This window comes from Theropithecus gelada, chromosome 9, assembly GCF_003255815.1.
Source record: "Theropithecus gelada isolate Dixy chromosome 9, Tgel_1.0, whole genome shotgun sequence".
Lineage (NCBI taxonomy): Eukaryota > Metazoa > Chordata > Mammalia > Primates > Cercopithecidae > Theropithecus > Theropithecus gelada.
This window is the reverse complement of record NC_037677.1, coordinates 38,271,793-38,285,229: the sequence shown is the minus strand read 5'-3', so window position 1 is coordinate 38,285,229 and position 13,437 is coordinate 38,271,793. Positions and strand designations below refer to the sequence as shown.

At 37.1% G+C, this 13,437-nt stretch overlaps 1 protein-coding gene across 1 annotated transcript in view; it reads right to left on the bottom strand.

Annotated features, from left to right (window-relative positions):
- Window positions 1-13,437, bottom strand: part of LOC112631008 (X-linked retinitis pigmentosa GTPase regulator-like) — a 61,366-nt gene that overhangs the window by 979 nt on the left and 46,950 nt on the right. The window contains 6 exon segments of the mRNA XM_025395522.1: window positions 4-297; window positions 912-1,092; window positions 4,015-4,080; window positions 4,441-4,532; window positions 10,011-10,179; window positions 11,713-11,889. Of these exon segments, the coding sequence (XP_025251307.1) occupies window positions 4-297; window positions 912-1,092; window positions 4,015-4,080; window positions 4,441-4,532; window positions 10,011-10,179; window positions 11,713-11,889 (979 nt within the window).

Genomic DNA, 13,437 nt, shown 5'->3' with positions numbered 1-13,437 from the left:
CACCCTTGTCTTTCTCCCCCTTCTCCTCCCTCTCCTCACCTTGCCAGTGTTCTGCTCCTGAACTACCCTCCTCACAGGTTCCATCCCCTCTACCTTCAGGCCCATCCTCTGCTTCTCCCGCTGACTTTGCCTTGCCTTCACTCACCTCTGCTTTGTCTGTAAGGTCATCTGGTAGGATCTCTGTTTCCTCCTGTCTTCCTCCATGCACCTTCACATTTTCCTCATTTGCTTCTACCTCTTGCTCCTCTATTCCATTTCCTTTTGAATCCTCTGCTCCTTCCTTCTCCTCTGGGATCTCTGACAAGCGATCACATTTAAAATCATACTTTGCCATGGATTTGGATATTATGGGTTTAGTCTCTTTTTCATTTCCTTGTTCAATCAATTTCCTGCCATACCATATGTTTTGGTCAGTTTCCACTTCATCATCCTCTTTCTCTCCACTACTAAATTCTGTTGCCTCCGGCTGCTGGAATCCATCAGCTATACCCTGCTGACTCTCACTTGCACCTTCCATGTAACGTCTGGCTTTTCTACTGATTCTCTTTCACTGTCAAAGATCACATCTTGCTTGCAACTTTCCCTTTTCTTAACAAAATCTTTATTTTCTTCACTCTCAGTATTCATACCTCTATCTGGTAAGTTGCCAAAGAAAGAACTCATATTTTTTGTGCTCTTTTCCCTTTTTCTTAAATCCTTCATACCTGCTATTTCTGCCAGTTTAGTTTCCTTCTCACTGACTATTTCTTCTGCTTCTGATTCCTTCTGACTGTGTCCTCCATCACTTTCCTTTTCTATTTCCTTGGCATCAAGTTGATCAACACCATTATTATTTTCATGTCTAAATACCTCTTTTTGTAAACCCTCTCCATCAGTGTCAGCCTGAGGTCCCACCTGGCCTGAGTCATTACCTAGTTCCTCATCTAAAAATGCTTCGATAGGCGTAGCTGGTTGCGTCATGAAAATCCCTTGTGACACATGTTGCTCACACGCTTTCCCTTCTTTCATTTCTGACATTTCTTCATATTCATCACTATCATCGTTTTCAGTAAGAGCTGTATGCTGCATCAGTTCCCCAATTGTTTGTTGTTTCTGTAATTTTTTTGAAGTAATTATCATAGTCATACTACTATTAGTTTACAAGCACACCTTATCTACTTTAAATACTGCCAAGATTTTACATTTTTATAAGTCTAGGAGAATAAAAATAGCAAATTTTACCAGATAGTTTGCTGAAGTTTTGTTTTCTTTAAGGATCATTTGTGCCACTCTCTTGTCTGTGATACAACTAATTTTGATTTAGTAACATGTATCTGTGTTTAATTTTCAACTCGTACTACCTGCCTTAATTTTGCCATTAATCACAATACCATCAATATTTATTCTCTGCCTCTTTTCTCAATCCGAATCAATCCTTACATAAAACTTCGAGATTAATTTTGCAAGATGCTATTAAAAAATGTACACTTCTTGGCCTGGCACAGTGGCTCACACCTGTAATCTCAGCACTTTAAGAGGCCGAAGCGGGTGGATCACCTGAAGTCAGGAGTTCAAGACTAGCCTGGCCAACACGGTGAAAACCTGTCTCTACTAAAAGTACAAAAATTAGCTGGGAGTGGTGGCACATGCCTGTAATCCCAGCTACTCGGGAGGCTGAGGCAGGAGAACTGCTTGAACTCGGCAGGCGGAGGTTGCAGTGAGCCAAGACTGTGCCACTGGACTCCAGCCTGGGCAACAAGAGCGAAACTCCATCTCAAAGAAAAAAAAGTACACTTTTCTTGTACATAGTACAGCTTAGTATATTTTTCCCACTTTCCCGATCATCTCTCATTTTCAAATTTTTTTTCTTGCGACGGAGTTTCATTCTGTCACCTAGGTTGGAGCTCAGTGGCATGATCTCAGCTCACTGCAGCCTCTGCCTCCTGGGTTCCAGCGATTTTCTCACCTCAGCCTCCTGAGTAGCTGGGACTATGGGTGCGCGCCACCACACCCAGCTAATTTTTGTATTTTTAGTAGAGAGATGAGGTTTTACCATGATGGCCAGGCTGGTCTCGAACTCCTGACCTCAAGTGATCTGCCCATCTTGGCCACCCAAAGTGCTGGGATTACAAGCATGAGCCACCACGCCAGGCCTAATTTTCAAATTTTCATTTGTCTTTTGAGTCCACAAAATTCACAAAATAAATAAAAATGTAAAATTTGAAAAAAATGACTAGTCCACTCCTAGAACTGAAGAAACTGCACATGAAATGTTTTTTATCTATAAACTAAATAATAACGAATATATTTTTCTTTTCTAAACAAAACCTTCATATGCGCTTTCAAATTTTTGACCTTCTTCCTTGTACTGATTATATTCTTTAATTATAATAATTTCTATAAATGAAAGAACACTAAGAGGAAAGACTATTAAGTGTAAAATGTAAGATTTGTATAAAAACTATGAAATCAAACACTGACATTTGAATAATGTATTAACAATATAAAAGTAATTTCCTGCTGGACCAAATAAGGCAAAACCAAATTGCTGATCTAAATTCTACAAACAAGCTAATGGATGCAAATATCTAATGAATTTGGGTCTCTGGAGAGTAAAAACTCACTAATTCAAATTGTATAAACTGTGATGATTAGGCCTAGGAAGAGGTTCCTATTGTGCCAAAGAGATTATTAAAACATGACAAGTTAAAAATTAACAAGTTAATACACAGAAATAGTATAATAAATCTTTTATCATTTACTAAAGTAGGCCTGGTAGGGCCTACACTTAAAAGGACTATAGAAAGTATAAAATATATGTCAGCTTAAAAGCAATTGCTTTCCGTTTCTGGTTGTTCTTGGTCTTGCTCTTTAAAAAGTCATGATTCTTTTAAGAGCCCTAAGAGAGGAAGTCCCGGTTGCCAGAACTGATTTCTAAAGGCACATGCCTTTCTTTCCCTAGCACAATAAAGCAGCCCAGAAGACGGAGAGCCTGGAGTCTAAGGGAAGAGGAAGGAAAGAAACAAGAAAGGTGTCTGCTTGGAAGTATAGTCAGTCAAAAATCAGTCAATATTCATTGAGCTTCTACAACTGTGTTCGAACAGCTCTCCCATATTCAAAGGAATGCTGTTATTCACCATGCCTTTCAGCATTATAGATAGAACGAATGAGGACTAGTTCTAAATTTTAACAATTTAGCATGATTCTCCTGCACTTCAGTGACTTCAATGTTAAGACTTTTAAACTTGAAAACATGTCAAAGACACTACAAATAGAAATTAAATATTTTTTTATAGTCTTCTTCCCTCAATTTACATTTCTCCAATTTATTTTCCTAATCCTCAAATCCCTCATTCATTCATCACACTAGTCCTTAAAGCCAGGAAAAGCAAAGGATTTCAGGGCAGGCCTTTATCTCTCTATGGTTGTGAAAACCACAGCCTATTCCCTTCTTTTGCTATTTGTTATTCATTAAAAGTCTCTCTTTCCTACCCATGAACAGTCTCTAATTTCCAAATGTTTAATCTTATTTTTATGCTATCAATTTCTTGATAAATTAAAGCCCAACCAAATATTGGGAAAGGTTATCAAAGATTTTCACTAAAATCACAAAATTGTAAAGCTAAAAAAGATATTAATATCATTCAGTAAAGTCAGCATAGTAATTCATTCAAAGTCATACTCAACCAAAGTCAGAGAGCCACTCTATCAATAAATGGTAGTCTTTTCCTACACATAAGAACTGCAATCATAACCTATGGCTTGACAGAAGGAAAAGTATGGCTAGTATAACTTAAGTTAGTGATCCCAAAGAGCAAATTTCAGCAATAAAATGCTTCCACTCTTGTTTCTTTACAGAAAATACATAACATCAGAACACGGCAAAATGGAGGTTATCTACATTGTATCCCTCTGTCTTTTAAATTCTAAAGTAAGTAAATGCTTACGTTTCTTGTGTTCTTTCCAAAAACCATCCAAAAAATTAACTTAAACTGCTCTTACCAACAATAATGAAAATAAATCTCCATATTATACCTTTTGTTTCTGAACTGGTGATAATTTTAATGACTTTTCATTGGAATTCAGGCTCATAATGTGTGTCTGAAATAAATAAAAAATATATATTATAAAAAGAATACAGTATATATACTATGTGTTTGTACTATATATATCTAGTACAAATTTTATATATATGTGTGCATATATACATATATAATGAAGGGAAAACAGTTCAGATAGTAATAGAATCCACTCTCAATTGCCATACTAATAATGTGAGGATCAAAACAAATTTTATATGTGAATTATATCTCAATATAGTTGGTTAAAAATAACAAACAATATAAGAAACAAGAAAGTGGTTTTCATGCATATAAGAGTATAGGAAGTATACACACATTCACATACACAATGAACTAAAATTCAAACTCATATTTAGATAAACAGATAGGAAATCATTACCATATTCAAGATATCAGTAGTTTCTCCAAGGCTTTCTACGGTTGAAGAATTATCTATCTCTGCTTCTTTGGTCATTTCATCTAGAAAATAATCTGAATGATTAAATGGGAAAAAGGAAATCCAGATTTCAACAGAAAAGTAAAAGGCAACTGGAGAGAAAACAGAAATTATTCTATAATATAAAGTGTAGGTATAATTTTACTAAAAGTCCTTTAGCCTCATGTCAGGGAAACTGAAAAGAATTCATTCACAGTGACACAGGTTTTAAAATCTTTGTGAAAGTTTAAAAATGTTGACACCAATTAGATTACAATTGTTTCATTCATATGAACAGGCAAACACTATTCCTTTGGGATAAATAACTACCCAGGTATCGAGCACTGTAATAGCTAGTCCTAAGAAGGGCCCCAACAACTTACATCCTCCTGGTGTTCATCCTCTTGTGTAGTTCCCTTGCACATTATACCAGGTTGGTCTGTATGTGCACAGCCAGTAAAATAAAGCAGACGTACCTGTGATAGCATTATAGCTTCTGTTTTGGTTATACACATGTATGCACCCTTGTGCTCGCTCTCTTGCTCTCTCTCTCTCCCCCTCCACCCCTGGCTACATACGTGTACTCTCTCTCTTTCTCTCCAATCACTTGCTCTGTAGGAGTCCATGTTGTGAGCATCTCAAGGAAGTGAGGCCTCCTGCCAATGGCCACGTGAATGAGCTTGGAAGTGGATCTTCCAGCCTCAGTCAAGCCTTCAGATAACTGCAACCCCATCTGACGGTGTGACTGCAACCCTATGAAAGAACCTGGGCCAGAACCACCCAGCTAAGCTCCTGCTGGACTCCTGACTCTCAGAAACTGTGTGAAATAATAAACGCTTTTTGTTTTAACCTGCCAAGTTTTAGGGTCATTTTTAAAATGTAGCAACAGACAACTAGTATAAATACCTAGAACCTTTCACAGAAAACTGCAAGGTTATTACATCATAAAGTAGATAATTAAAAGTCATAGGCTCTACTTGGCTTTACATTTTTCTCAATTTCTCACTATGCCTTCATTGATCACTGATACATTTGGAAGTAGCTCCGTAATGAAGTCTTCACTAAAAAATGACAGTCCACACTGATCCCTCCCCTTTAAATCCACTGAATTGAATGAAAAAATAATCATTTGGTATTTATTCCACGTGCGGTAATATGCAGAATAGCAACCTAAGTAATTGCTAATTCTTTTTTATTTTTTATCATCTATATTTAAGGTATAAAACAGATGTTTTGATATACATATAGTAATAAGTTTATTAAGTATTAGCAATTACAATTTTGTTGTTTGTTGTTAAAAAATTTTAACTGCCATGAAGTTATAGTCTATGAGAAATTACATCCGCATGTTGGGAAGCAGGAAAAGTTTCACTATGGAGGTACATAGAAGGATAAGTAGAATTCTGAGAGGCAGAGATGGAGGTGTAAGGGGAAGACAATGAAGCCCATTCCTAATAAAGCAGCAGAACAGTAGTCTGAGCAAATGAGCAGAGGAAAGGAGTTTGTCTTGAAGGCTTACCAAGTGCCAGAAACACATGCTTTTATATATGTTACACTGACCCTATGACAACAAGGAAGGTTAAGTATTATATCCTCATTTTGTAAATGAAGAAATTAAGTTTCAGTGACTGTTGGTGTCCAGTGTCAATCTTAGGTGTGTCTGACTCCACAGCCCTTGTTCTTTCCACTAAGTTAGACTGAAGAGATCAGTCTGATCAAAATTAAGAATCAGCAAACTTTTCTCTAAAAGGCCATATAGTAAACATCTTAGGCTTCCTGGGCCATATGGTTTCTGTCCTAACTAACCTATGACATTGTAGCAGAAAGCAGCCACAGACAATACATAAAGGAATGGGTATGGCTCGGTTCCAATAAAACTTTATTTGTAAAAACAAGTGGCCAGCTAGATTTGGCCCAAGAGCCACTGTTTGTAGACTATCATAATACATTACTACCATAAAACTACCTGTTACCAAATGAAGATTGTAAGGAAAAGACTATTGAGAGATAAAGCTAGAATTGGGAATTACATAGGAAAATTAACACTTACTTTCATAATTAGGAATTCACTGAAGACACTGGAGCACATGTAAACTGAATTGCACCTTAGGAAGATCACTGTGGAAAGTGTTACGCAGGACAGATTGGAGAGGGCAGAGAATATAGGTTTGGAAAATACATAGCAGATTATTTAAACTGATGGCCTTGCCTCAGATTTGACTGAGAAAACAGAAGTCATCATATCTGATCCACTTGATCTCCTCACCAACAAACATACACAACTACCTATATTTGTACCCAAGTTCTCATTTGCCTGTTAAAATGTAGGATGTGTTTTTCCTGTTACCAAAGACCACTCTCTATGCTGGCCCCTCCTGTTTTGCAAGAGCTTTACAACTTTGGTTATACTTTCTCTCCTCTGTGCTATCTCCCTCTCCAGGACTGCTGGCTCATTCATTACCACACAAATGTGCTCCAATATTTTCTATTGAGCCCACATCCCCCTCTAGCTGCCAGACCATTTCTCTGCTCCACTTCATTGGCAAATACACAAACGAATTATCTGCTCATCTTATCTCCTCTTCATTTCCTCATTTCCCATTCATAACTGACTCTTAACACTCTGGCTTCTTCCCTGATCTTCCCCTAGAACTGCTCTTGTCGAGGTCACCAGTAAACTCCATTATACCAAATCCACTGGATACTTCTTTGAGCTATTTTCCCTTGATCTTTGAGCAGTACTTTGCATTCACGACACTACACTGTCCTAATTTCCCACCTCCTGCCTTACTGGCTGACAAAGCTGAGGAAGGCTTCTTTGCCAGCTCTTCCTTCTCTACCTCTCAAATATTAGACGTTCTTAGGGCTGCATTCTGGGCCCTCTTCTCTTCTGACTCGACTCTCTAGTAGGTGATTTCACCAACATCCATGGATTTTATTATTATTTTAAATAGAGAGAGGGGGTCTTGCTATGTTGCCCAGGCTGGTCTCAAACTCCTAACTTCAAGCAATCCTCCCACCTCAGCCTCTCAAAATACTGGGATTATAGGCATAAGTTACCATGCCCATCTCTTTTAAATACCATCTCTATGTTGATGGCTTCCAAATGTATATTTCTAGTCCAGGGCTCTCTTCTAAACTTTAGGCTTGTGTTTCAACAATCAGCTTGATACTTCTACTTGGATGCCTCACAGATATCCAAGGCTTGGTTCTTAATTTTATTCCTCAAATGTGTCAAGCTTCCTCTTGCTTAGGAATCATCCTTGATTCCTCACTTTAATTCACACCTATGTGTGGTGCATTCATAAGTTTAGCAAGTCTGGTTGGTTTTTATGTCTATAATGTATTTCACATCGTCCCTCTTCTCTTTTCTTTTTCTTTTCTCCATCTACGCTGCAAACACCTTGGTCCATACATTATCACCTCTTGCAAAGGGCTCACAAGTACTCTTCCTATTTCTAGTCTGGCCTCTGTATAATCTATATGGAGGTAGAAGTGATCATAATCATCTTAAAGTGGAAATAGGACTGGAATACATTAGTCTACTGCTTAAAATCTTTTAATGACTTTCTATTGCACTTAAGAAAAACATTCATATCAAGTAGGTCTTCATGGCCTATAAAACCATAAATAATTTTTCACTGTCTCTTTCTCCAATACCGCTTTGTCTTACCATTTCTCTCACTTTCTAGCCCCACTAGTTGTCTTTTTCTTCTTAACTGCCTCCAAACCTTTGCCTATATTATTTTCTTTGCCTATATTATTTTCTTTGCCTGAAATACATCTATTCTCCTTGTGTAGCCATCCCTTTCTTATCCTTTAGCTTAAATGACACCTCCTTAGTAAGACGTATCCTGATATACATTTCCTCCATTATAAAGACTGAAGTCTGTGAATGATTTAGAAAATGTCACAGTATATGTTAGACACAACTTTCAAAATAAGTTTTATTAAGAAGAGAGTGTTAGCAGTCACAAGAAGACAAGAAGAGACGGCATTTCCTTTTGATCTAGCTACAAAATCATGCATATTTTCACATTCAAATCTCTGGGACTGAGAAACAATTTTCTCTAAACCATAAATGTCTTTTTTCCTTGTACACACTACATACTGCTTGTCAGAATCTACTACTTTTTCCATGTCCAGGGCTGAAGAGTACCATTAGACACTGATTCTTATTTCAAAAGAAAACATACAAAAGTTGTGGGTCAGGTGCAATAAATCAGCTCATTACTAAGGTCCTAGTTAGATATAATATCCCATTCCCATAGCCCACAATTCTTACCTGAGTTCCCAATCCTATATTACCTCAACCCTTTGCCTAGCTTCCGGATCTCAAAGATACAAAAATTATCTGTTTCTAGACCCTGATTCTTAGTCCCTGATGACAGGTTTATCTTCTTAATTTCAAATTTACTGCTTACTTTCTGATCTCCTGGTCCTAGTTTCTTGTCCTACCCCTATCAAATAGAGAAGTATGTTGGCTATTACACATAAAACTGCTATGAATCTTCAAAAAAATAAATATGTTTTGAAACTTCCAGTAATTTTCAGAAAAGGAATGTCTCCTTCAAAAATTATTTGCCATTTACTTCAAAAAATATATGTCATTGGAACAATAATTTTAAAACACACGAGAATCCCTAAATTTAATTAAGAGAGAATATTCCCTCTTTAGACATCCTGCAGTAACATACAGACACTCCTAAGATACACAAATATCTGTAAAGAAAATTAGTTAGAATAGGTATAGCATAGTGAAAGGGCTGGGATTACAACTTAAAACGTGAAATCTGTATCTAACAGGTAGTGAGGTAAAGATATTAATATTAATCATAACAACATTTACTGAGGTGTTTCTAGAGGTGCTGGGCTCAATGCTAATTATTTTATATGCCTGATCTCAATGAATCCTCTCAATCACTCTCTGAAGTCAGTATTATTAAATCAATTTCAAAGCCAAGGAAACTGAGGCTTAGAGAGGTTAAGTGACTTTCCCAAAGTCAGTCACACAGCTAGTAAATGTCAAAATTGGCATTTGACCCCCGATCAATTTAACTCCATATTCCATGCTCTTCACCATTATGTTATACTGCCTAAATATAGAATTTCACATAGATCCAGAAGACCTGCATTCAAATTCTGACCACTTCATTTATAAGCTGAGTGACCTTGAGCAAGTCACTTGATCTCTCCATGCCTTGCTTTTCTCATCTCTGAAATGAGGACTGTAACTCCCTCCTAAGTTCATCGAGTGGTTTCAGGGTTTAAAGGGGATACAGTTAAGGAAGGTGCTATGACTGTTACCCACTGCTCTATAAAGATATGCTGCTGTGGTTACATGGCAGTCTTGGGGCACCGATGGTGCTTTCTATTTGTAAGGATATTCCTGGATTTGAGTTCAAATGAGGGATGTTAGGCTCTAACCAGGGAGAGAACAATTTAAATAACTGGAGAAAACATCTTAAGATAAACATAAAAACAGGAATAAAAGGCACATTTATCCTGAGAGCAGACAGAGTAGCAAATGTTACCTGGTTCCTCTGGGCGCATGAGGTCCTGTTCAGATAAGACGCTCGGTAGGAGGTTACTCTCAGAACAACGTGCAAAGACCGAATTGGGGGGAAAACAAGCAGAAAGGCCAAGAGTCCCTTCTATTGGAGGTAGTGTTCTCATCATTGAAATAGAATCTGGAGACCTCTCCTTTAAAATAAGCAGGTTAAACAAACTATTAAATGATGTTATAGATTTAATATTGATATAAACCTTCCTAAAAGTTGCAAAAATATTTAAGAGAAAGAGTTCAAAGTATGCCAACACTCCACAGCATTTACTTCTCAATTCCCAAAGGCTCAAAAACATTTTGTTCTGTTGTCTCTGTATCTTAGTTGCTCTAAATTTCAATTTGGAAGCTTTATTTTTCACATAACGGGGGAAAAGTGTGTGTGCATTTTCTCCACACTCCCTAAGAAACAAAAAATTACTCAGAAGATGTAAATTAACAACAACTACAAAACACTGATGGGGTATTTGTCAACTTTTCCATATATGCTTTTTCAAACAAAACACCAGATTTAACCTTTTTACTTCAAAAGAAGTATGTTGGCTATTACAAATAAAACTGCTAGGAACCTTCAAAAAAACATGTTTTGAAACTTAGAGTAATTTTCAAAAAAAGGAATGTCACCTTCAAAAATTATTTACCATTTACTTTAAAAAACATATGTGCCATTGGGGCGGGGCTTGATGGCTCACGCCTGTAATCCCAGCATGCTAGGAGGCTGAAGCTGGTGGATCACTTTAGGTCAGGAGTTCGAAACCAGCCTTGGTGAAACCCCGTCTCTCCTAAAAATACAAAAAGTTAGCCGGGCATGGTGGTGCGCGCCTGTAGTCCCAGCTACTCAGGTGGCTGAGGCAGGAGAATTGCTTGAACCCAGGAGGCGGAGGTTTCAGTGAGCCAAGATTGCGCTAGTGCACCCCAGCCTGGGCAACAGAGTGAGACTCTGTCTCAAAAAAAACAAAAAACAAAACAAAAAAACCCCAAAAAACAAAACACACACACACACACACACATATATATGTCATTGGAACAATAATTTTAAAACACAGAAGAAAAATCTCTAAATTTAATTAAGAGGGAATATTTCCTCTCTCTAATTGAAGTCCTTATTTCTTTGTTTTCCCATTTCATTGTACAGATTTATAGTGTACAATCTTCCACTGCTCATGAGGCTTAACTGAAAGACAAAAGAATGTAGCATTATATAAGTCCTACAGAGTTCTGAACAACGTAACATTGTACCTATAGTCAACGATACTGTATTGCACACTTAAAAATCTGTTAAGTGGGTATATTTGTTGTATTTTTACTACCATAATAAAAAAAAGCATATAACAAGGTGAAATTCAAGCCACATGCAGTTGAAAAAACAATTCAGCATTCAATGTGAGGTGATAAAATAGGACTATAAAAGGATGCTTTTATAGCACCATTGTCTATATGCAAAGGTTTTCTATAATTTAAATTTTCCAGTTTGTGTCTTTAAAAAAAGCATTAAGCTTTTCTGAATTTTTCTGAATTAACTCTAAAAGTTTGTAAGCACTTAACTCTAATAATTTTATTTAGCAAATTTATCTGAGAAGACCCTTTGATTTAAAAAGAAAACAGATTTTTTTCTTCTAGTTTTCTTTGCAGTGCTAGATAATACTCTTATACAGAATAGGCCACCACTGTACCCTCTCTCTTCACTGCATACGTACTGATAGAGTTCTCTGCAGTACATTTCCTGAGGTTAAACTGCCAAAAGTCGCCACAGATAAGCAAGTATCACTTATTTCATCGAATTCAATTTCTTTTGCCACACCACGATGAGAAGCAGCAAAAACTACCATGTGACATCCACCACAAGCAACCTGCAGCATAAATCCACAGAAAAACGAATCAACATTGGCTTCAAACACAAATGAGTTTTTAACAGTTATCAGCTGTAAGACATTTACTTAGTGATAGGCTTCCTAGACAGACTGACTTGGTGAATCTGTCTATATGTATGTGTGTGCACAACGAGAATGTGTACACAATATGTATAAAATAAGTACACAATTGGCCGGGCGTGGTGGCTCAAGCCTGTAATCCCAGCACTTTGGGAGGCCAAGGTGGACAGATCATGAGGTCAGGAGATCGAGACCATCCTGGCTAACACGGTGAAACTCCGTCTCTATTAAAAATACAAAAAATTAGCCGGGTGTGGTGGCGGGCGCCTGTAGTCCCAGCTACCTGGGAAGCTGAGGCAGGAGAATGGTGTGAACCCAGGAGGCAGAGGTTGCAGTGAGCCAAGATTGCACCACTGCACTCCAGCCTGGGTGACAGAGCAAGACTCCATCTCAAAAAAAAAAAAAAATGTACATAATTACCATACATATTCTTTAAACACTGTGATTGAAAATTAGAACAAGTTTAATCCACCATTTAACTTTCAATTTAAAATAATATAGAGAAAAAATACTTGGCAGATTACATTTCTCCTTACAGTTAGAAAATGTTATTTTAATCTGGGAGAAACATTAAAAACGTGAAAAATTGCTCAGAGAAGTTCTACTGGAAGAATTTTTTTTTTTAAAAGTATAAATCAGTCTCTTGGGCTAATTATGTCTCTAAGCCCTCTTTATATGAACATTTTCTAAGTTTAATGCTTAAAAGTAAATCCTTAGAGGAAAATAAATGCAAGTATGCATGATGACGGAACAATAAAAAATGAAATCAGCATTCAAAGAATTTTGAGAAATAAGTCATTTTCAAGAAAAATGCTTAAAAAACCCCATAGTGCAGTATTTTCTGTACATAGGTTCTAGATACTTTATAATGTTCTATTTTTCCTTCCTAATACTTTAAATTTTAACATTTATATATATTTTTGTATATCCCTTTTAAAAATTGTAAGACTATAATGAATAAGTCCTCAATGAATGAGGACGTGGTTATTTCATTCATCACTGTATACAGTACTTTGTATTTCTTTTTTTCTTTCTGTTTTTTTTTTTTTTTTTGAGATGGAGTTTTACTGTTGTCGCCCAGGCTGGAGTGCAATGGCACAATCTCGGCTCACTGCAACCTCTGACTCCCGGATTCAAGCAATTATTTTGCCTCAGGATCCCAAGAAGCTGGGATTAGAGGTGCCTGCCACTATGCCCAGCTAATTTTTGTATTTTTAGTAGAGACGGGGTTTCGCCATGTTAGCCAGGCTGGTCTTGAACTCTTGACCTCAGGTGATCTGCCCGCCTCGGCCTCCCAAAGTGCTAGGATTACAGGCGTGAGCCAGCGCACCTGACCAGTACTTTGTATTTCTTATACTTAGCACACTATCTTACCCATAGTAGGCTTTCATTAAATGACTATCAAATCAATAAATGAAAGTGGTCCATATTATGAGACACTGAGTCTTTGGAGGACAAATTTCAATA